This window comes from Euphorbia lathyris, chromosome 7 (genome assembly GCF_963576675.1).
Source record: "Euphorbia lathyris chromosome 7, ddEupLath1.1, whole genome shotgun sequence".
Taxonomy (NCBI): Eukaryota; Viridiplantae; Streptophyta; class Magnoliopsida; order Malpighiales; family Euphorbiaceae; genus Euphorbia; species Euphorbia lathyris.
The window spans coordinates 24911083-24936333 of NC_088916.1; the positions used below are offsets into that span (position 1 = coordinate 24911083).

Below are 25251 nucleotides of genomic sequence, written 5' to 3' on the forward strand. Positions count from 1 at the left end.
CCAACAAAGAGAAGCGAAATGCAACTCAGCATAAGAAACAGCAACAACAACTGTCTTACGAAGCTGAGCTGACTAAAAACATACTTAGCCTAGGAATTGCCAAAGACAATGATTTACGCAGTAGAAGCTGAGTGATTCTTCAGGACAGCATGAAAAAGTCGTTTGCTAAAAGACAATGATTACCGCCCCTCTGTACCAATAATTGAATCCTTGAAAATACGCAGAAGACACATTCCGAGATGTATGGGTCAATGGATTATTGGTAAAGGACGACTGGCACAAAAAGACAAGCCAGACGCAAGAAGACAAACCTGACGTCTGAAGGAAAGCAGAGGAAGGGAATGGCCGGAACAGTCTGAAGCTGACCAGAATCTGTCCCCTAAAAGAGCCGTTTTAACAGCAACGGCGAAATCATTTCAAAATGATCCATCACAGATTTTCCCTATATAAGGACAATCGAACTTCTTGGATCATAAGCCGTTTTTACAAAAAGAAAAGTACAAGAAGAGAAAAGATACAAAAAGAGATCTTACACCCATCTTCCATTCTTTGTGTAAATGCTAGAGTGATTACTTGTAATCTTCTAAAGTGTTCTTCATTTGAAAATGAACAAGTGTTTATCAATTGTAACATTGAGAGTGTTGTGCTGAGTGTTTGGTTGTAAACATTCAGTGGTAGAGAAATCTAGGTGCTGGGTTGTAGCACTTAGTAGGAGTTGAGTAGACGAATAGAGGAAGGTACTCTTGCATATTCAACTGCCTTGTAATCGGTTTGTGCTCTACCTTTAAAGAGCTCAGTATTGGATTCTAAAAGCCCGGAGGACTCTGGGGACTGGACGTAGGCGGAGAGGCCGAACCAGGATAAGTGATACTGAGTAATCTCTAAACTCTCTCTCGATATATATATTTGTATGTGTTGTGTGTTAAGTTTATTCAGCATACAAAATTGTTTTAAAGTTGATTCTAAGTTATTTCAAGTGCTGAGTTAGAAACTGACCTCCAAGAGTGTCAATATCTAACTTACAAATAAAACAGCCTTAGTCAATATCTGGCCGAAGCTGTCTTGTAACATATCTGGCCAAACTGACCAAAAGCTGAGTTGACAAACTCACCAAATAACTAAGTCAGCATATTAATTAAACGAAAAAGTTATATTAGTTCCTAACCCCCATTGGAATTAATCACACGGGACCAACACACTTTACTATTATCTAAATAATAATTAATTATATCTAGATAATTATTATTAATCAAATTAATAATTAATTAATGTTAGGGATAATTAATTAGAGTTTCAATCACATAAAACCTTCTAATTAATATTATCAGATATTTCTTTAATTTAATTCATAACCATAATCAAATTATAATTATTAATCAAATTAATTCATCCCCTAATTAATATATAAATTTCGGCTCATATATACTTGTCTCACTAATTACATTTCCGTCCTCCGATTTCCAAGTCCCATATGCGACCCATTAGGTTCTTTATTGCCACTAGCCGTATATATCCTTTGAAATTATTCATCACGATTAATTCCAACATATATATAACGGAATACCGTCGCGAGCTGTTACTAGCAGAACACATGATATTCCCCAGAGCAATTAAGAAGTCAGGTTGATAACTGACGTTAACCTTTCTGCATTAGGTACAGTATAATACGATCCTTCATCAACTATATCTTGTCGGTCAATTCCTTATAACCATGGAACGTGTCAAGGTTACATATAACGAAGAGTCCAGTTTTACTTGTACAGGTTGAATTTACTCTGAAAAGATAAGTTAAGTGAAATGTTCATTTCTACTCTTAACTCTATCACCTTGCAAGGATTTCAGTCAATTCACCACAAGCGGCCATTTGGATATATCTCCCACTTATCGGGAGTGACGAATGCTCAATCTGACATTAACTATTCTGCAATTACTTTGTGTGATACCCAACCCTGCTCTCACACACCCCAGGCTCTCACCTATTGGATCGTGCTCGCATAGAATCAAAGTATCAGACTCCATAATCCAGAATCACTAATTAATGAATGTTTGAGTCTGAGGATTAGTTATACCTACTAATACTAATGAGATGAACAGTTGACACATTAGATAAATCAATCCATTTTGTTATCTCAAGTCGAGTCCCAATCCTAATGAACTCCTTCACCAGATCCATGTAACTGTCTAGATATCTGAATATCTCAAACTTGTGAGATCAGCTTTCTATCTCGACAGAAAACACTGTTACATGCAAGTCTCAACAGTAATATGCCAACCCCTATAACATATTACTTGACTTGGGTTAACTTTAAGTCTATTGGTCTATTATAAATTACAGTCTCACTTCATGCTTGTATGAACACTTTATAACTACTTAAATAAACCTAGGGTTACTTTCTTTATGAAAGATTTGTGCCTTTATATATAGTTACATTTTAATGCTATATATCTGATTAAACAAATGATCAAATAAACAATTTATTCATTAATATTAATATCCTAAAACAATTATCTTTAGGACACTAAACTCCAACAAATACTCGATAAAAGGTTTATTGTGTTCGTTTAGACAAATTAACTGATCTAACAACATTTCCACCAAAATTAACGACCTAATAAACTTGAGCTAACACACTTTATGACTTAACTAGCTTTACAATTAAAACTAAGTGAAAATAAAGGGAGGGTCCGCATCACTATATTTAAGCCATGTCCACATCCAGACGAACCCCCATTCATTTATTGGTAGGTGCCTCATATGGGTGGGACAACTGGCCCAAGGATTTAATATTCCTTCATGCCCAAAGTGAGGTTCGAACCCTCACACTTAGTTAAAGGTGGAAGAGCCATTACCGCTCGACCACATCCCTTACTCTTTAAAATGTCTAATTTGAGCTTTCTTGTATTATTTCAGTCAAAGGAGAAAAGACAAGGAAGAAGGGGTCACAATGTAAAAGGGAGACTAAATGCAACAATTAGCTGAAATTTGGCCCAATACACCGTGTTGGCACCTAGCATTCCGTGCTGGAACTTAGCACGTCGTGCTGAGTGCAGCTTCAGCAAAAATGCATCTTTTTCTCCATAATGTCATGTGCTTCCTCATTCGTGCATGCTCCATTTTCTAGATCAAATTCAAAGTCTTCTTTCAACCTTGATGCAAATTCAAAGTCTTCTTGCAACCTTTCAAAGTCTTCTTACATTATGCAATTTCAATTTTACCACTATGGCTTGTAATTTCCTCTATATAAACTAGCTTAGAATCTGACTTTGAGATATTCAGATTTTTCATATTTTTATGCATCCTTCCCCCTTAAGTACTTATGTATTCCAACCATCCTCCATCTTCATTGAAGAAGTCTTAACTCCATCATTCATCGCTAAGCTCGAGAGTTCCACCTCCAATCCCGAAGTGACGACTTGAGTTCGGTTAGCTAGTTCTAAATGGGGACATCTCTTCTCTTACACTTGTTAACTTGCTTGCACTCTTTCTAAGTGTTAGGTGTGTGGTTGTATTTCATCAATCTATCTTTATAATTTTAATATATATTTTGCAATTTGCATCTTTATTATACTTGTTATCTGTTTCTCTTGCTTTTAAATGATAGAATTTTAAATAGACCTATAAAGAGTATTGTCATCTAAAGTCATACTAATAATTATCTTTGTAACTTGTTTGTTTTGCCCTCTCTAATAACCGTTAATAAATTGGAAAGAGAATAGAACTTTAGTAGGAGGCCAATAAAAAGAGTTCTAAATTGGAATTAGAACACTAAACTATAATGGAATGCACATGATGGACCAAATATAATATATATTCAATCATACTTCATAAATATACATCAGAGATAAAATTAATATTTCCGTTACAAGGCGAGATCTGATTTCCAATGGTTATTCGAACCAACACAAGTTCATATACTTAGCTCATGTCATTCTATGAGAGTCCATCCACTTGACCCGTTACATAGTTTACGTGTAGTGTAATTTCTCCATGCTTATCAATAGGAAATTTCACAATGAAATATTCCCTACAAATAAACTCATTCACCATCCAACAAAACTATATATTAGTCTTTATTATTCAATTAAAATCGCTTTTAAATTGTTGGAGATAAAGAAAAAAATAATAAGAACTTATCAAAAAATTGTTGCACTGTGGATGAGCCACTGCCTTAAAAGCGGTTTTTCTGGTAGACATATGTGAAATCTCAACCAATGGTCGCTCCCTAAGGTTAACACAACAAGCTCTAAACTCGTGCATTCGATGTTAGAACTCTAAACTTGAAAATGTCTAGTAAAATACACAATTTTTTAGGAATAAATAAATCTAAAAGAAAAGATTTTATTCTCTCTTAGAAATGAAAATAAGAAGATTTATTTATAGGAAGAGAATTAAATACATATTTAAAAACCTATTCTAAATACTAAACCTTTACCATAATAAATGATCGGTTACTAAAATTAATATATACTTTAATCAATTAAAAAATATACAATAAAAAGCTCACAACAAGCCATTGTTCCAACATATGAAAAAATAACTAATTCAACATGGACAGTTAAACTGTGTAACCTATATTTGTTGTTTGTCTAATTAACTAATTAGGTTGGTCCTTTATTTCTTTATTCAAGGACTCTACCTCCTTTTCCAATTCTTGCACCTGCATTTTTAATTCAAAATAGAGTTAAAATTTGCCAAACACAGAAATATTATATGAACAAAATATTAGTAATTGTTCGATTGACATCCATATTAAGGAAGGATTATTTTCACTAAATGGTTTTCATCTGGTAAGTGACTCGCCAAATGAATTTGATTAGTCACTAACCAAGTAAAAGCTACCGTATTCTCACACCAAACACATACATTACATACACGTGTGCCCGTATGTGTGTGTGTATATATATATATATAAATGAGATTAATTAATGTTAAATTAGAATATGCAACAGATCTTGTTGACATATATGATAGGATTAAGTTAAGTTAAACTAATAACAATAATAATTAAATAAAGAAAAGATTAAGTTGAAAAAATGAAAACCTTGTCAATGAACTGGTCTAGAAGATGGGCATTCTTAGCTGCTTGTTCGGCGGCATCTTCAACAAACATTGCAGCTTTTTGAAGGCGACCACCTTCCGGCAGATGATCGGCGAGCTCTTCAGCAACCTTATCAATTCCTTCAGCCACATTTTCAATTCCTTCAGCCACTTCTTCTACGTTTTCCACAATTGAATCAACTCTATCTGCTTAATTAATTAATTGTATCCATTTTAATTAAATCAGTTATTTCACCTTAATTAACTCAAAAGATAATTAATTCATTTTTATACCTTTTAGCTTAGTTAGTGGCCAAAATTTGTTTTTCCAAAAGGGTAGAATTACAGCTATTAGCATTCCAATAATCCAATTTTTCCTGTAAATGCAACGATCAGCACATAACATTAGGAAAATCAAGACAATAACAATTTAGGTGGATCTGAACAATGATATATAACATTGTTGGCGTGATGTATAACCTTCAATTTTGCATACAAAATTTACACAACCTTTTGGTGACTTTGTAGTAAAATATATATATAACCGTCAATGCGCGACGTCAGCAATTTGACTTTTCTAATTCTACACCATGTATGTAATTTACTCAACATTTTTGCATTTGGATACTTTTTTACGTACCAAGGAATAGATGAAAGATCGGGAGAAACAACGGGTCCGGGATCAACCCCAGCATGCACAGCCATATACCTACTGCAGCTGCACCATGACCATTCAAGCAACAAGTTAATATAATTACATATCATCAAAGGCTAAAAGTACAAAAATAAATCATGTGGTTTAAATCTTTCTCAGACATAAACATAAACTACGTGGTTTAAAAGTTGACAAACAAAGTAGTTTGAGATTGATTTCATTAGCAAACACAATCCAAATTGACTAATGGTATTAAAAATAGCTCAAACCACTATATTTATTTTTATACTTTTCCCTGTCATTAATTACAAAAACGAAAATCGTAACTATATATTTGTACTTACATTTTGTTATTATTTGCATGTTGCAGTTCCAAAAAGCAGGGTCTTCAAGAAATGTGCAGAAAGTGGGAGTTTCTGAACAGAAAAATGGGATTAGAGAGAGGATATTGTGGGATAGAGAGGGTAGATGAAGATGTTATTATTAGCATGGTGAACTCGTATTCATATGATCTAATGAATAGGCAGGGAAAAGGTTTCAAAATGTAAAAAGGGTTGATTTGATTTGATATAATAATGAATAGGATTCAAAGCTTGGTTTTTTATATATATAACCCTGGTTGCAAAAATGCAGATGGTATCATGACTTTTCTTTTTTATTGCAACACGTTTTTCTTAGATTGAAATTTATCAAGTTGTCTAGATTGAAAATTATGCAAAAATTACAACAACACGTTTTTAATAGATTTAAATTTATCAACTACTGTCACATCATATCATAGTTGACTTTTCAATATATTGTTTGTTTATATTACAGGAACATCAAACTGGACACGCAAATCATACTTGAATATTACTATATTTAGTTAAATACAAGTAATTAATATTCTCTGCTTTATATACATCATTTCGGGTAGTCGAAAAGCTTCTAGAGTTGGTGGAGTTGTAATCTCAACCATTAATTGCAGCATTAATGGATGAGATTTAATTGATAAATTTTAGGGTAAATTTCAGATAAAACCCTTGTGGTTTCACTAATTTTTAGATAAAGGACTGTGGTTTACTTTTTATCAAAACGATGATTGAGGTTTTCAACTTTAGCAAAATAAGGACTTTTTCGATTGATACTATTAAAATCACCTTTAACGACTTCAATAATGACATATTTTAAGAACTACTAATATTCTAAGCAACTTTAATTTTTCAACTTTTTTATTTTGAGATTATTTAGATAATGTTTGGTAAAAAGAGAGAAAGTTAATGTTTAGAGAGAGAAAGTTCCAAAAAAGATGATTTTCGAAAATCGAAAATGTAGTTCAATAAAAAAATATGACATTGAATAACTTTAATTCTTAAAAAATTTCATTTTCAGGTCGTTAAAGATGGTTTTAATAGCATTAATCCAAGTACGAAACCTCAATCCTCGTTTTGACAAAAAGTAAACCAGATTTCTTTATCTAAAAATTAGTGAAACCACAGAGGTTTTATTTGAAATTTACCCTAAATTTTAATATTTAATTAGTTATTTATTGATCAATCAAATTGAGATGCATGTAACAGTACCAACTAGGATCTCTCCATCTTTTGCCATCTAAACTTGGAATAAATTACACTCATGGCCACTAAACTTTACTCATTTTAACATTATGGTCATTGAACTTCTAGCCTTAACGGTATGGTCACTGAACTTTACACTTTTTAACATCGGTGGCCACTCAATTTTAATCAACTCCTCAAAATGACTGTTAACGACCTCAAACTAAAAATATTCAAGAATTAAAGTTGTTCAGAACGACATTTAGCATGAAACCACATTTTTTATTTTCCAAAATCATATTTTTTTGAGCTCTCTCTCTAAAAATTTACTTTCTCTCTCCTAACCAAACAACACCTAAATGACCTTAAAACGAAAATTTTCAAGAATTAAAACTCATTAGAATATCATTAACTCTTTGAATTTTTTATTTTGAGACCGTCAACGGTCGTTTTGAGGTATTGAATAGTCACCAGTGTTAAAAAATGTAAAGTTTGGTGGCCACACTGTTAAGAATTGAAGTTCAGTGACCATAATGCTAAAATGGTAAAGTCCAGTGGCCATGGGTGTAATTTACCCTCTAAACTTGTTCAATAAGTTTGTTTGTTCAATAAGTTTGATTGATCCATTGAATTTTCAGAGTGTCCCAATAGCCTTTTCAACTTGCATAAAATGTACAAATAACTTTATGAAGTAATCAATTAATCACTCGGTTGCAAAAAAAAAATGAAACTATATGTAAAATATGTATTGTACATGTCTTGGAATGATATTATATAATTCACAAAACAGAAGTTGTTACTTGTTCAATTATAAAACTTGTCTTATCTAATATTACCGACATTGGCCATTTTTTATTTTTCAATACGCGCGCAACACTCTATATGTAACTTACTTTTTTTTTTTGTAACCGAATTATTAATTAATTGCATTTTACGCAAGTTGGCAGATATTCTAGACATTTTATATATAGACAAATGTACAACGAGTCTTTTCCTAAAGTTCTTAATTATAGTTTTCAATTTAATTAACACACCCATCAATCAATGATTATAATTCGATATGTGCAATAATAAGTTTAAATGTTAAATTCTGTTAAAGGACCGAAATTTATAAAAACAAAAAGGAATGTTATTTTCCTATAATTAAGAAAATGGAGGATAATATTTTGTATATAATTGAAGGACACATGTCACAACCTGGAGCCATATGAAAATGTGACAAAAGTAATGAATGCAAAACCAGACACAACAAAAGCATGCCAATATGTTTCAAGTCCTTGATAATACAATGTGTGTGGTAAAGAAACAATTGCCAACCAATTCCTAATTAACTTTGGTAATGGCCAGGGTGAGTAACTTTCCGCCGTTGTCTCTATAAAATTTAAGACTGTGCCCTAGGACTGCTATAACTCGTATAATATAGACCGCGAAAAATATGAAGGTAAACCACAATGAAAAACATACTTGCCCCATTAGCATGCATATAACGGAGCAACCAGCCCCCTTCAACATCTCTCATAATGTGTTCTACGCTGTTGAAAGCTAGATTCACATGAGGTGTGTAATGCATAGCTAAAAAAACACCAGTCACTATCTGAATGACTAAACAAATACCAGCTAACGAACCGAACCCCCACCAATAACTAAGATTGCTCGGCGTTGGATAATCTATCAAATGCTGATTAAGTGTGGAGGATATAGGTTGTTTAAGAAGAGACACGGGCCTGGGGCCGGGCGGGTACCCGGGCCCGTGGATAGGTCTACAGATAACAGATAATCGCCTTCACCGATCTTATGCATGATTCTAATGCTGACACAACTGACGACAAACTGACAACTGACAACCTGACTCAAAGACAAATGCAATGAGCTAATGTTATAAAGATCGGTGAGAGGCCAGATAACAGATACAGATATACTGAGCACTTGTACCAGTTTGAAAACATATAGTATAAATATATAAATCAGAAAATCATAACTGATTGAACGAATTATCAGATTTCTAAAACAAATGTAATAACTGCGATAAATCGCGTATCAGAAAGTACAGATCATATCAAATCAAAATCTTAAAAATTTCAATGTAACTGACAATCAAACAATTAATATAAAGGATTGTTCCCAGAATATACGCTCTAATACTAAGGATATTTAGTAAAAATAAGGTTCAAAATATACGCTTTTATGAAAGGGAAAATACCATCAAATGCTAATTTTTGATAAACAGTTTAAAGTCTGATATTTCAATCAAATAGTGTCATGTACTATAATTACCACTCACCTGAAATCCGAAAGAATGCTTGGTCTAAGATCGCGACTACCTGTCAGTTAAGCGTCTGTGGGAAATTCTGAAGTTCCTACATCAAGAATGATGGGAATCAAATAAATTACTCTAAACTGATTTGAATTAAAGGTAATGGATTTAAGGAAGGTGGTGGTGAAGCTCCTAGCCTAGTGGTTGAGAGCTTACCTATGTCTTGAGAGGTCATGTGCGCACATTTTTTTTTTTTTAAAGGGAAGGAAGGTTGAGTTCCAAATATGGGTTGCTAATTAAAGGAAGATAAGGTAAAAATATAACACTAACCATAATTAGTTCATGAAATGACTAATGATTAAAAACATGAAATTGAGAATTAATTAATTCCATAGCAACTTGTGGCATCACTTTATGAATTGTATATTAAAATATAAGTATAATAAAGTCGTTCACTTGGTTCAAGAAATGGAATTTCGCAAAATAATGCAAAGGACAAAACCTCCTTTATATATATATATATATATAAATAATTCTTGAAGATTTTGAAATTAAATCATTATAAAGCTTAGCCTAGAAAAAAAGAATATTAAATTAAGAAAAAGCACTTCCACCATTGCTGCGTAAAGTTCTGCAGATGGTAATTGAAAAGACAGCTTTCAAATCAATAGAGTCCTAGACCTGCGAGCTTTTCTTAAAGAGCTTCACAAGAGAAACTACGCAGACGAAGAGAAAGAAAAAGAGACGGCGACTCTTTGAACCAAAACAATAAGCAGATTTTTTGTTTTTATCTTTTAGGGGTTTTTTTTTTGCGGAAAAGTGGATAGTTTTAGGAAAACTAATTTAAAATAAGATAAATACCAGTAAAACTGGGTACTTTTTTATGAAATAATAGCAATAAAAATAAATTATAAAATTCAGGGTCATTATATTCTCCCCCCCTAACAGAAATCGGTCCCCGAATTTAATTTACAATGACACTAACCTGGCGAATCGAATAAGTGAGGGTATCTAACTCGCATCTCGGATTCAGTCTCCCAAGTGGCTTCACTACAAGAGTGATTACGCCAAAGAACTTTGATTAAAGGAACTTCTTTAGATCGCAGCTTGCAGACTTGGCTATCTAAGATCTTTATTGGTTGCTCGTCATATGACAAATCATCTCTAACTTGTAAGTTTGAGGTTGTAAGACATGAGACTTATCTAGAATATATCTCCTAAGCATCGATATATGGAATACCGGATGAACCTTAGAGAAATCAGGTGGAAGAGCTATCTGATATGCAACTGCACCAATCCTTTCAAGAATCTCAAACGGACCTACATAACGTGGACTCAATTTTCCTTTCTTGCCAAACCGCATGATTCCTTTCATCGGAGAGACCTTCAGAAATACATGATCACCGATCTGAAATTCTACATTCTTGCGCCTTGGGTCAACATAACTCTTTTGTCTACTCTGAGCTGTCAAGATCTCACGGATAACACGAACTTTGTTTGAAGTCAACTGTATCAATTCGGGTCTAGTGAGTCTCCTTTCTCCAACCTCATCCCCAACAAATCGGCGACCGACACTTACGACCATACAAAGCTTCATAAGGTGCCATCTCAATACTAGCTTGATAGCTATTGTTATAGGCAAACTCTACCAAAGGTAAGTGATGATCCCAATTTTGACCAAAATCAAAAATACAAGCTCGAAGCATATCCTCTAAAGTTTGAATAGTCCTCTCTGACTGACCGTCGGTCTGAGGATGAAACGTGGTGCTAAACTAAAGTCTTGTACCTAGTGCTTCTTGAAATTTCTTCCAGAACTGAGAAGTGAATTGAGCACCACGATCCGATACAATAGAGACTGAGACTCCATGAAGTCTAACGATCTCATCAATGTATAACTGAGCAAGCTTAGAGAAATCATAAGTTATCTTCACATGAAGAAAATGAGCAGACTTAGTTAAACGGTCGACTATCACCTAAATGGAATCGTACCCTCCCCTAGTATGAGGCAATCCTACCACGAAGTCCATAGCAATATTCTCCCACTTCCACTCAGGAATAGGTAACTGTTGTAGCAACCCAGATGGTCTCTGGTGTTCTGCCTTGACTTGCTGGCAAGTAAGGCATTTAGCAACAATGTCTGCAACATCTCTCTTTATTCCACTCCACCAGTATAACTCCCTTAAATCTCTATACATCTTAGTGGAACCAGGATGAACTGTATAAGCTGAACAGTGTGCTTCCTCCAAAATTTCCCTTTTTAAATCATCAACATCAGGAACACACAGTCTAGTCCCATAACGAAGAACTCCATCATCACCGATCACGAAGTCTTGAACCTTACCCTGACAAACACCATCCCTAACTTTAAACAATTGAGGATCTTCTTGTTAGGCTGCCTTGATTCTATCTAATAGAATAAGTCTAACACGGAAATGAGCTACCAACGCTTTAGATGTTGCCTCAAATTCTACTCATTGATCAATCAATTCATTAATATCACCAATCAAAGGTCTCCTCACTATAGAAAGATAAGCTAAGCTACCTAGAGATTTCCTACTTAAAGCATCTGCTACAACATTTGCTTTCCCTGGATGGTACTAAATTGTGCAATCATAATCTTTGAGGAACTCCACCCATCTTCTCTGTCTCAAATTCAAATCACGCTGATCAAATATGTATTTGAGACTTTTATGGTCAGTGAAAATCTCACATGTGTCCCCATACAAGTAATGTCTCCATATCTTCAGGGCAAAGATCACTGCTGCCATTTCCAAATCATGAGTTGGATAATTCTGTTCATGCTGCTTTAATTGGCGAGAAGCATATGCAATCACATGACCATGTTGCATCAATACATAACCCAGACCAACCCTTGAAGCATCACAAAACACTGTGTAGCCCCCAGATCCAGATGGAAGGGCTAACACTAGCGCTGAAGTCAAACGAACTTTCAATTCTTCAAAACTCTTCTCACACGCTTCTAAGCACTGAAACTACACATTCTTCTGGGTTAACTTAGTTAAAGGAGAAGTTATTCGAGAAAATTCTTGCACAAAACGTCTATAGTAACCCGCTAACCCAAGGAAACTTCGAATCTCCAACACCGAACTAGGCCTTGGCCATTGAAGAACAACATCAACCTTCTTCTGATCAACAATCACACCATCTTTGGATACCACATGCCCTAAGAATGCGACACTATCCAACCAGAATTCACATTTTGAGAACTTGGCATACAACTGGTTCTCTCTTAGGGTCTGAAGAACAAGCCTCAAATGTTGCTCATGTTCTTCTTTACTTTTAGAATACACCAGAATGCCATCTATGAACACTATCACAAAACGATCAAGAAATAGCTTAAACACCCTATTCATCAGATCCATAAAAGCTGCAGGAGCATTAGTGAGACCAAAAGGCATTACCAGAAATTCATAGTGACCATACCTCATCCTGAAAGTTGTTTTAGGTATGTCCACATTTTTAACCCTCAACTGATGATAACCGGACCTCAGATCGATCTTAGAAAAGTACTTTGCACCATGGAGTTGATCAAACAAATCATTAATTCGAGGAACAGGATATTTGTTATGTATTGTGACTTTGTTCAACTGTCAATAATCAATGCACAACCTCATTGATCCATCCTTCTTCTTTACAAACAACACAAGAGCACCCCAAGGAGAGACACTAGGGCGAATAAACCCCTTGTCAAGCAAGTCTCCTAGTTGTTCCTTCAACTCATTTAGTTCAACAGGAGCCATTCGGTAAGGAGGCATAGATATAGGTTTTGTTTCGGGTGCTAAGTCAACACAGAAATCGATTACTCTTTCAGGTGGCAAACCTGCCAAATCTTCAGGAAAAACATCAACAAACTCATTCACCACATCAATATTCTCCAACTCGACACCCTTTGCTTGAGTATCCTTAACATAAGCTAGAAACCCTTCACAGTTCTTATACAACAATCTTCTTGCAGTAATAGCAGAAATAAGACTATGAGGAGCCATGCTACGATCTCCTTGAAATTGAAATTCTATCTCCCCATGAATTTTGAAAGTTACTAACTTGCTATAACAGTTTAAAGAGGCATGATATGAGGCTAACCAATCCATTCCCAAAATCACATCAAAATCTAACATTTCAAGTAATACAAGATCAGCTATAAGAGTTCTCTTTCCCCTACTTTTACTAAGCAATTCTTAAAAGTTAGATTTGTGTCTAGGACATCTCCCATAGGTGTTGCCACAGATAAAGGACAATCTAACATAGTGGGTGGTACACCAAATTTCATAGAAAAACAAGGCGAAACAAAGGAATGTGTAAACGAGGTGGAAGTGTAAGCTTTGGAGACAACAAGAAGGGTAAGATAGTAGGTTCAGGTACTATCGGAGGTAACCCTACTATTGAGTCAGTCTCCTTAGTCAGCGGCCTCAAATATAACCCATTGAGTGTGGCTCAGCTGTGTGACAGCGGTAGAAAGGTTGTATTTGATGCTACTGAGTATCGGATACTCGAGGGAAAAACAAACAATTTGATTTTAACTGCCCCTCGTGTTGACAATGTGTACATGTTGAGTTTAGAAAAGAATTTTTTGAAAAACATATGCTTAGTGTCAAAGGAGGATAACTCCTGGCTATGTCATAGGAGACTTGGTCATGTAAGCATGGATCTCCTTGCCAAATTAGCAAGAAAGCAATTAGTTGAGGTATTGCCCAAACTTAAATTTGAGAAAGATCAATTATGTAATGTTTGTCAGCAAGGTAAACAAACTAAAAAGTCCTTTCAAAATAAAAATATTGTCTCAACCAAGCGTCCATTGGAATTACTACATTTGGACCTTTTCAGACCTGTCCAGCCACTCAGCTTGGGCAGTAAGAAATTTTTCTTAGTCATTGTAGATGATTTCTCTCGGTATACTTGGATCATCTTGCTGAGTAGCAAGGATGAAACATTTGAGATGTTCTCCACATTAGTCAAAAGGCTTGAAACTGACAAAGACCTAAAAGTAGCTCATATTAGAAGTGATAATGGCGGAGAATTCAAAAACCAATAGTTTGACAAATTCTGTGAAGTCAGTGGCATTGACCATAATTTTTCTACTCGTAGGACTTCTCAACAAAATGGGGTTGTTGAAAGGAAGAACAGAACAATAGTTGAAATTGCAAGGACAATGCTGAGCGAAAATAGGCTTCCAAAGTATTTCTGGGGTGAAGCTATCCACACAGCATGTTATATACTCAATAGGGCTTTAGTTAGACCTATACTCAAGAAAACCTCTTATGAACTTTGGAAAGGACGAAAGCCCAACATTGGCTACTTTCGTGCCTTTGGGTGTAAATGTTTTATACTCAACACAAAAGAAAACCTTGCTAAATTTGATGCTAAAGCTGACGAAGCGATCTTTCTAGGGTACTCAACTAACAGTAAAACATATAGGGTGTATAATAAACGAACTCAGGTTGTAGAAGAATCTGTACATGTTGAGTTCGACGAAACTGGCCCTGCAGGAAAGACAACTCAGTCCCCCGAAGATGACCCAGGCTCAGCTTCCGCTGACCAAAATGGAGCTGATGTGTCATCACCACAAGAGCTAACCAAAGGTAAAAATGAACCTGAAATTACCTTTGCTGACCAATCTAAAACTGCAGAGATTGTTGAAACACCTGCTGCTGACAACTCAACATTACCCAAAGAAATTAAAATTCCAAGAGGACATTCGAAGAAGTCCATTCTTGATGCTACTGAGAATAGCCTGATGATAAGAAATCAACTTAGGAGATATCTTAGCAATGTTGCATTCGTCTCAGTCCATGAACCAAAGAATTTTGCTGATGCTGAGCACGACGAATTCTGGATCAACGTTATGCAAGAAGAGCTGGATCAATTCAAGAGAAATGAGGTATGAGATTTAATAACAAAACCTAGGAATCAAAAGACCATAGGAACTAAGTGGGTCTTTAGAAACAAACTAGATGAGCAAGGCAATGTAGTCAGGAACAAAGCCCGACTTGTAGCCCAAGGCTATAGTCAGCAAGAGGGCATTGACTATGGTGAGACCTTTGCTCCCGTTGCTAGGTTAGAGGCTACAAGAATTCTATGTGCATATACTAGTTTCATGAACTTCAAACTATATCAAATGGATGTCAAAAGTTCCTTTTTTAATGGATTTATAAACGAAGAGGTATATGTTAGTCAACCTCCAGGGTTTGAAGATCCAAAATTTCCAAACCACGTTTATAAACTTAAGAAGGCCCTGTATGGCCTGAAACAAGCACCACGTGCTTGGTACGAGAGGTTGACCAGTTTCCTACTGACCAGGAACTATGTCATAGGCAAAACAGACACAACCTTATTCATTAAGAAAAAGGGTAAAAATACTCTACTGGTACAAATTTACGTAGATGATATTATCTTTGGTGCTACTGATGAATCTATGTGCAAAGAATTTAGTAAACAGATGCAAACTGAGTTCGAGATGTCAATGATGGGAGAACTCAACTTCTTCCTCGGGCTACAAATAAAGCAAGGGAAGAACGGCATCTTCATCAGTCAGTCTAAGTATGCCAAAGAAATGTTAAAGAAATTCTATATGGAAGAATGTAAGCCCATATCTACCCCAATGGGTACTGACACTGTCCTTTGTGCTGACGAGAAAGGTAAGTTAGTAGACAGTAAGTTATATCGAGGTATGATTGGCTCTCTACTTTATCTTACTGCTAGTAGACCTGACATTCAGTGCTCAGTATGTTATTGCGCAAGATATCAAGCTGACCCTAGGGAATCTCATCTTATAGCTGTGAAAAGAATTTTTAGATATTTGCAAAGCTCAGTTAATGCAGGTTTATGGTATCCAAACACAAATGACTTCACACTCATTGGATACACTGATGCTGACTATGGACGAGATAAGCTAGAGCGTAAGAGTACTTCAGGAGGGTGTCACTTCCTTGGAAGCTGTCTAGTATCTTGGTTCAGCAAGAAGCAATCATCAGTGGCCCTGTCAATAACTAAAGCTGAGTACATTGCTGCTGGAAGCTGTGCGGCCCAAGTCCTATGGATTAAGCAACAGCTGGAGGATTAAGGAGTACAAACTGACATAATTGAAGTCAAATGCGACAATAAGAGTGCTATTGACTTGTCCAAAAATCCAATCCAACACAGCAGGATGAAGCATGTCAGCATTCGACATCACTTCATTAGAGATCATGTACTCAAAAGGGAGATAAAGCTGACCTATATACCAACAGACGAACAGCTTACGGATATCTTTACGAAGCCTCTGGCTTGTGAGGAATTTAACATACTAAGGGAAGCTATCGGTATGTCTAATCCTCTTCACTAAAATTCTATGTTTAAATTGAATGTTGAGTGATTACCATGCTGAGTGATTTGTGCTAAATTAGTAACTATTGCATGCTGAGCTAAATATGAATTATATCACCCCATGCTGAGTAGATATACATATTGAGTGATTATCACAAACTGAGTTACTAAGCACACGAACATTCTTTCTACGTAAAACTGACTTCCTAGAATCTCAAACGATTAGTATTCTCGAAACTGAGTAAAACTCTCATGCACAATAAATGCTAGCACGCGCATTAATAGCCACCTAGGATGACGTAGGCGCAACAATTAGAAAACACATGCGCCGAATGTGTCATAAATGCCAGGATAATTGTCGATTGATCATCTCGAGGTCAAACCGCCTCTCCAATGTATCAGATCAACTCGGCATTTCTATAAATAGTGGAAGAATTCCCACTTGTCTCTCTTTACATCTGAAATTTCTGGCATTCAAAATCTCTCTCTCTTTTAAATCCCAAAATCCTCTCGAAAATTTTCTCAAAAATCATGTCTGATGATTCCCAGAATATCTCTAGTGCCGATTATGACCAAAATCGCTCCGATAAAAAACCCTCTGTCTCCTGCTCAGTAGGACTACGTAGAGACTTCTACTGAGTCTCAAGGACATGGTCAGCATGACCAATCCAAGGTCAACACTCCGAGCAAGAACCTTCACGCTGACCAAGCAACCTCTTCGAAAAATAAGAAAGAAAAGAAAGACAAGCAACCTCGGAAAAGAACCTATTCTCTGGTTTACAATAGCGTAAGGAGATGCAAGGTCGATCGTTCCAGCTGGTTTTCTAAGGGGCTTGTAGAAGCTGAACAACCCTTTTGCGAATGGATCGCCAAAAATGGCTGGACCGAGCTATTTTCTATTCGTGAAGCCACCTATCCAGAATTGGTAAGGGAATTCTACACCAATTTAAAATTTGCTGATGATGACAGTGACTACATGGTTACCACGGTCAAGGGAAAGGAAATCTTCATCAATCCTCCCTATCTCGCTACACTACTCAAACTGAAGAATGAGGGAGCCAAACTCAGATGCACAAATGACTCCAACAAAATCGACTACCCTGTTGAATTCTGTAAACCCCCTGGTCACAAAGGAGAAATTGCCAGCACCTGTATGGGTCAAAATCAGAAAATGGCCCACTATATTCTGACCAATTTCATATTTCCTAAGGTCAACTCCCAATCCTCTGCATCTAACTTTGAACAGTGCTTTATCTGGCACATGCTGACCTACAAGCCACTCAACATGCCCGTTTTTCTTATCGGTGCATTTCAACGAAGTACCAGCACACTCAGGCTGGGATCGCTTATCACCCGGATACTTGTGGACTACAAGGTAAGCTTGGTAGAGGAAATTAAAGTTTGGGGTACGGAAATTACTGCTGGCATACTATTCGGTTTGGCCTACGACCAACCCATCTTACCCAAGAAAGGAAAGGGGGCCGCAGTTGAAGAAGCACAGGATGTGCCAACCAAGAAAGGGAAGAAAGTGATGGTAAAACCTACTGGCCGCACTAGGCAAGACACGAAGCGTAAAGCTGACCAGTCAGCAATGGATGTCAACATAGTTCCGAAAAATCTAAGAATAGTATCAAGTGCGAAGAAATCTGATGTTGAGCAAGGTCAGGAGGAACCTAAGTCAGTAGAGAAATGAAAAAGGCAAGTTGAGCCTGAGGAAGAGAGTGAGAAAACCCCTGAGCAACCTTTGCAAATGAAGAAGAAAAATTCTGGGTTAAAGCCAATTGATGCTCCTCCTCTTGATTTTGTAATCTCCAAAGACTCACACTTTGTGAGAAGTCAAGAGATTGATCTTGAGAAAACTCCTGCTGACCAAGAAGAAAAATTGGGTGATCTTGAAGGTCAGTTTCCTACTGATAAGACAGGCTCTGCTGAGCCAAATGAGAAAATTGCTGCTGAGCAAAATCAAACAGTTGATGCTGAGCAGACTGAGACTCAAACTGTGCAGCTTGTGCAAGAAAAAGTTGTGGAAGGTCTCAATGCTGACCTTAGACTGAACTCATCTTCTAAGTCTCTTAACTCCATTCTTTCCGATCCCTCACCTCAAACCAAAAAGGACAACACAGGCAAACGACTCAAACGAAAAGCTCAAAAATCTCCCATCATCGATCTTCTGAACGACTCTCCACTAAGGAAACCAATCACTGACCTTACCACACTCCAGTTCCAATTCTTCTCCACCGTCATTGAGCCAACCCTAGATCAACTTAAGGAAAAGCAAGCCTCTGTTTCTCAAGCTGAGGAACAAGTCGACCCCAAAGCTTCTCAATATCCTACCTCTGCCGAGCAAGTGCTCGAAGTTCCTACTACTCAAGAGAAAGAGTTAGCAAAGGAAAATCCTGCTCAGGTCAGCACTGAACTACCTCAACCTTCACAAACTACTCCAACACAGAATGACGTTGAGCAGGTCAATATCTCTGCCGATCCACCTCTTCCAAATCCTTCATTGCAGAATGAAAACCAGTCAGTTCCTGCTGCTGACCTGAATAAAAGACCAACTGCTGACCACGCTAGCACATCTAATTCTGGACAGCACCAAACACCTCCTCCATCTGGTGCTATTCCAATACCGGCCTCTGAACCACAAACTGATGAATCCTATGCCTTCTTGCATGCCATTGAGTCTGGACAAAGAATCATCGACTCAGCCCAAGCCCTACTTCAGGATATTCATCAACCTCATGTCGATGCTGCTGGGTCTGCTAATGTTGAGCCAACACAGCTTTCCTCTGTCACTCAACTTTTAACTGAAATCAAGGGTCTCAAGGACTTGATGAGTGTCATGACATCCTTCGCATCTCAACAACCCAGGCAAGATTCAATAGTAAAGCTGGCTGAACTCCAGCTGACAATGGTACATCATATAAATTCTATCCAGGGGCAACTCAATACTTTGTCAGCTGCGAACTCAATCTATGCAACCTCTGATGAGGTTCATCAACTTTTTACCCAGCTAACTTCTGAGCTGACCGGGACTCGTGAATTAATCTCCTCCTCCTCCTCCCAGTGCTCCATTGAGCAAATTAGTGAAGTTGTCCGCCTACTCAACTTGAGTAAAGAAGAAATGGATACTAACCAAGTAAAGACAAATGAGATTCTTCAGTACTCTCAAGCCACACTTAAACATGTCCGGCATACCAACGCTCAACGTCAGTTCTATGATGCTGTGTTGCTCAAAATGTACCATCAATCATATGCCAAGCTGACAGACTCTATTACTTGGATCGTGAAATCACAGGAGTATCTTCTTAGTATGCTCAGTGCCACCATTAGAATACCCGCTGCCACTCTAGATGATGGCATGGCTTGGCTGTCTTCGACGGTCTTCGGGAGAGTACGAGTCAACTCCAAGCGTACTCATCAAAACTGACTCGTGTTGTTCTTCGCGAGACATTTATCCCTCCTTTATCTAATGATGGCAAAACGGGGGAGAAAGAAAAGCAAGCTGCTGGAACTCAGCAGAAAACGGGGGAGGCATCTGGTTCTACAACTCAGAGTCAGCAACAAAGAAACGCCAAAGGCAAAGGACTATTTAACCAAGCTCAAGTCAACAGGAAAAAATAGATTGGCTAGTCTTAGTTTTCGACTTGTAGTTTTATCTGGCGTGTTCTATTTTGTTAATGCTGACCAGCTATGTATATTTATGCATCCTTTATTCAAATTGACAAATCTTATGTGATGCTTACTTACTTATTGTGCTTTGTGCTGATCTGCCTTAAATGAACAAACAAACAGAATTAAAAAGGAACATACTCAGTACACATTAGCTCTGATACATCCTTTCATAACTCTGATACCTAAACTGACTATGTATCAAACTGAGTAAACATATGTGTCAAGCATTGAACTCTTCTGAAAACTGACCTAGGCTCATCTGAATTAGATCTTGGAAGGTCTAGAATTGAACTAAGTCAGTATATGCATGTCTTAATTTTACTCGATTAAATCTTAGAAGGTTTAGAGTTAATTTAAGTCAATAGATGCAACTTTTACGGGGGAGTAATTTCAGAAGTATAAAAAGAATTTCAATCATGGGGAATCTCAATGCTGAGTTCCACAATTAAATATTTTTCCAACATCAAAATGGAGGAGTTTGTTGAAACACCTTTCCACATGATCTTGATTTGACAAAATTATTTAAGTTAATCCATGATTAAGAGGCAATTAAATTTAAGTGCTTTAATTTAATTGTACTAATATGTTTGTTCAATGTTGAGCATAAGTATAAATGAAAAATAGAAATAAAAAGTAAGACAGGACAAAGTCAGCATGAGAACACAGCACAAGCTGAGTGGAGTGCAACTCAGCATAACAGAAGAAAAGTCATCTTCAGAACAAACGCTTGAAGATGAAGCTGACCAAAGAAGCTGAGTGGAACGCAACTCGGTATCAAAGAAGAGAAGTCTTCTTCTAAACTAAAGTTTGCAGACGAAGCTGACCACGGAAGCTGAGTAAGAATATGACTCAGAAACAAAGAACAAAAGCAACATCAATAAAGCCAAGCTGAGTGTTCGTCAAGACAGCGCGAATGATCCGTTTGCTAGAAGACAAGATCCGACAACTGTCTGCACCAATAACAGAAGCCTTGGAATTACGCACAGAGTCAATTTCGAGATGTATGGGTCAACCGTCCGTTAGCTAAAAGACGAACTGGCACTAGAAGATGAACCTGCCGGAAGAAGACAAACCTGACGCCTGCTAATTTCAGACGACAGGATTGGCCTGCAAATCTGAAGCTGACCAGAACAATGATGCAAGAAAGAGCCGTTTGAATTCAACGGATAGATCCAGATTCAAATGATTGAGACTTCAGATTTCAACTATAAAAGGACAAGTTCATTCTTGGATCCTTTGCCGATTGCCGAAAAAATACACGAGAAAAAGATATACATACAAAGCACATTCAAACAAGAAAAAGATCTTACACCAAACTTCTATTTCTGTGTAAAAGCTAGATTGAATTTGTATTCATCTAAAGTGTTCTTCATTTGGAAAGAACAAGTTTGTATCAATTGTAAAATTGAGAGAGTGGTGCTGAGTACTCGGTTTTAAGTACTCAGTGGTAGAGAATCTGAGTGTTTCGTTATAGCACTCAGTATGAGTTGAGTAGACGAATAGAGGAAGGTACTCTTGCATATTCAACTGCCTTGTAAACGGTTTGTGCTCTACCTTTAAAGAGCTCAGTATTGGATTGAAAAAGCCCGGAGGGACTCTGGGGACTGGACGTAGGCGGTGAGGCCGAACTAGGATAAATCTTGTTGAGTAATTTCTAACCCTCTTTCTCAATATATATGTATGTGTTGCTTGATTAAATTGCTCAGGATATAAATTGTAAAAGCTGACACTGAGTAATTTTGGTGCTGAGTTGGAAGCTGACCTCAAGTGCTAATTCCCAACTCACATGTAAAATAGTTCTAGTCAGCATCTGACTAAAGCTGTCTTACATCTCTCGGCCGTGCTGACCTAACCTAAGTTAAGTAACTTAAAGAATCGATTAAGTCAGCATAATTAAACGAAAAAGCTACATTAGTTCCTAACCCCCCCTGGAACTAATCACACGGGACCAACAGATCGATCCACCACTTCCTCAAAGCTAGACAATCGTAGAGGAGCAATTCGGTCTAACAGTCTGTCCTGAAGTCCCCTCTCAAACCTCCTTGCCTTTCTCTCCTCGGTTGGAATAAGATGCTCACCAAAACGAGCAAGTCGAGTGAATTTCATTTCATATTCACTCATAGTCATACCACCCTGCTTCAGCACTTCAAACTCTAAAGCTTTAGCCTCCTTAACACTAGGAGGAAGGAACCTCTCTAAGAAAGAATCACGAAACTGCGGCCAAAGGAAAGCGTTATCAAGTCCATTCCCTCTCTTGGAAAGATACCAACTACACGCCACTCCTTGTAACTGATTCCCTGATAACAATACCATCCTAGCACTGGTGCATCCCAAGACCTCATAACATTTGTCCATAGCATCCAGAAAATCTATAGGATCTGTTGCAGAATCCTCACCCGAAAACGTTGGAGGTTGTAACCTCAAGAAGTCACTGAGATCTTGGAATTGAGCTCTATCATTAGGTATAGCAGATCATGTAGTTCTTGGTTGTCTGTTTTCCCCTACCACATTTGAGCAGGCTGAGAGGTTGAAGCTGTACGAGTGGGCTGAGATGACCCTCTAGCTGGTTGCGATATTGGTTCAGATGATGGAGCTGCTCCTCCAATAGGGTGTGAAGCTCCCCCCATCAAGTTAGGATGAATTCTCAACGGTCACCCTACTCCTAGTACTAACATTAACTATATTCCTGCCTCTTCCTCTTCCTTTAGGAGGCATGATTACCTATCCATGCAGCAGAATTAAGTATTTTAGCAAAGGAGATATTAGAAATGAGTAAATAGGAAGACCCAGATAGATATGCATAATAAGGAATACGAACAGAACATGTGAATCCTATACCGTAAGTCTATAAGAACCTAAACCTAGTCTCTGATACCACCTTTGTCACGACCCAACCCAGGCCATGACCGGCACATAAATTAACTTAACTTTAATCTATGCTAGCCTTAATTCTAAACTAATAAGAAGTCCAAAATCAACTAATAAAATATCAACTCGTCTCAATTACATCAATAACCCTTAAAGGGATCAAATGCGCAAGTCTAAACCTCAATAAACAAAAGTTTCCAACAAATAAACCAAAACTAAATTATTAAGCAGTCTCCTTCAACATCAATCCAAGGTTTACCTCAGGAACAGGGACCTTAATCTGAAAAGAAAGATTCAACGTGGTATGAGATTTTCGTCTAAGGTTGTATATGTTCAACAAGTGTATAGCATTAGAGTTCATAGTATGTTGGTCGCACGAACTAATTGCAATTATTAATGAAATGGGGTAAGGAGTGTGTTACATTACGTGCGAGTGGGAGATGTTGGAACTATAGTCTGGTTAGAGTTGGTATCCGCTTGTAACTAAAATGGATCGGATAAAATTCTAAACATAATTAGGTTAAGATCGAATTATGAATTGGGTAAGATTCCAGGTATTTTAATAAAGACCAAAATACCCTTTACATAACCTAATCCTCATAATTAACAAAGATAAATGATTTGTGGTTCTAATCATACTAATGAATATGGATGATATGTATTTGCAGTTAACAAATACGTTAGAAATCCAACATTATCTTAAGGATTAGGTTGAGCATTCTATAAATGAAAAAATCTCAACTCAATTCCCTCACATCACGCATACCATAACTGAATAACATTTAGTTCGTAGATTTTTCAGATCTCCTCCTGAATTCGTTTGTCGTAAGAATTGTGTGATCGGTAATACAAGATCGCGGTTTGATTTCCTTAGCTTTATAATACGTGAGCAATCTGCACTATAAGAGGTAACTCGATTACCCGTAAATTTATTTGGATTTCTAAAAAGAAGTCTTTTATGAAACGCTCTAAAAAGTTATCGTTTCCATCAAAACATCTAACAACTGTTGTTTTATAAAGCATACCAAATGAATTTCAAACAGAAGATCTGGGCTTTTTAGCCATACGACACTCTTATAGAGTCGTGGGCCGATGATAAAAGCATATCTGCCACTCTCTAGTTTCATATATATCACAGTCATGTTTTTTTAACCATGGGTAAGAATAAGAATCTTTTACTTGCCTTAGGCAATCATCTTTCCTGGTTTTGGGACTTGAAAATGTATTTATTCATTATACTTTTTAAAATCCATGCATTCATTCTTTTAAGCATATATATTTATGGACTAATAAATCTTTTAAGCATACATATTTATGGACTAATCCATTTGAAGGTTGTAATAGTTTCAATAGTTACTTTTCAGATTTATTTATGATTTACAGTGATTTTCACCTGGTCAGTAACTGCTCAAATGGTCAGTGACTGACCAGGTGAATTTGGTCAGTCACTATTAGATTTAGGATGTGTAAATTTAATCCATACGATTGTTTTAATCTTCACCATATGATTTTAACAAGCCTGGATCTAATGGTGACTGGCCAAATTCACTTGGTCAGTCACTGACCAGGTGAAAACTACTTTTATGATTTAATGTATGTTGAGTTAACATCCTCACTAATAAAATAACTGAAATGAATAATATAAGTTAAAAGAAAATTTTAAAAAATAAAGATGTTAAACTAATAAGTCGTATTTATAAACTTAGAATATTTGTTTTAACAGTCGATCCGATCGACTAATTTTTCGGCTGACCGGATGATGACTCTGTAAATATATATTTTTATACAAAATTAATAAGGTAAAAAGAATCCAATTTAGAGAACCCAATAAAAGTAAAATTGCTTTTCGCTAAGAGGTATAATACTAGAATTGATAAGCTAAATGAGGAGTAGTTTAATTCGAGGG

The 25251-nt window shown here is 36.7% G+C and overlaps 1 protein-coding gene across 2 annotated transcripts; it reads right to left on the reverse strand.

Moving 5' to 3' along the window:
• Nucleotides 1-4349: 4349 nt before the first annotated feature.
• On the reverse strand, nt 4350-6280 carry LOC136234907 (uncharacterized). 2 transcript variants are annotated; one of them, XM_066024407.1, is made up of 5 exons: nt 6038-6280; nt 5679-5756; nt 5333-5415; nt 5043-5248; nt 4350-4658 (listed from the first exon to the last, which is right to left on the reverse strand). In XM_066024407.1, the coding sequence occupies exons 2-5, from the start codon at nt 5741-5743 to the stop codon at nt 4596-4598; spliced, it is 417 nt and encodes a 138-aa protein (XP_065880479.1). In that variant the 5' UTR covers nt 5744-5756; nt 6038-6280; the 3' UTR covers nt 4350-4595. The 2 variants fall into 2 exon arrangements, with proteins under 2 accessions (XP_065880479.1, XP_065880480.1); XM_066024408.1 differs by having other exon boundaries at nt 5043-5245; nt 6038-6279.
• Between the last annotated feature and the right edge of the window lie 18971 nt (nt 6281-25251).

Coding starts and splice junctions, on each gene's coding strand:
- LOC136234907 (XM_066024407.1), bottom strand. CDS start 5,743: ATGGCTGTGCATGCTGGGGTTGATCCCGGACCCGTTGTTTCTCCCGAT. Junction 5,249..5,332: donor GCCACTAACTAAGCTAAAAG/GTATAAAAATGA, acceptor TAATTAATTAAG/CAGATAGAGTTGATTCAATT. Junction 4,659..5,042: donor TAGACCAGTTCATTGACAAG/GTTTTCATTTTT, acceptor TTAAAAATGCAG/GTGCAAGAATTGGAAAAGGA.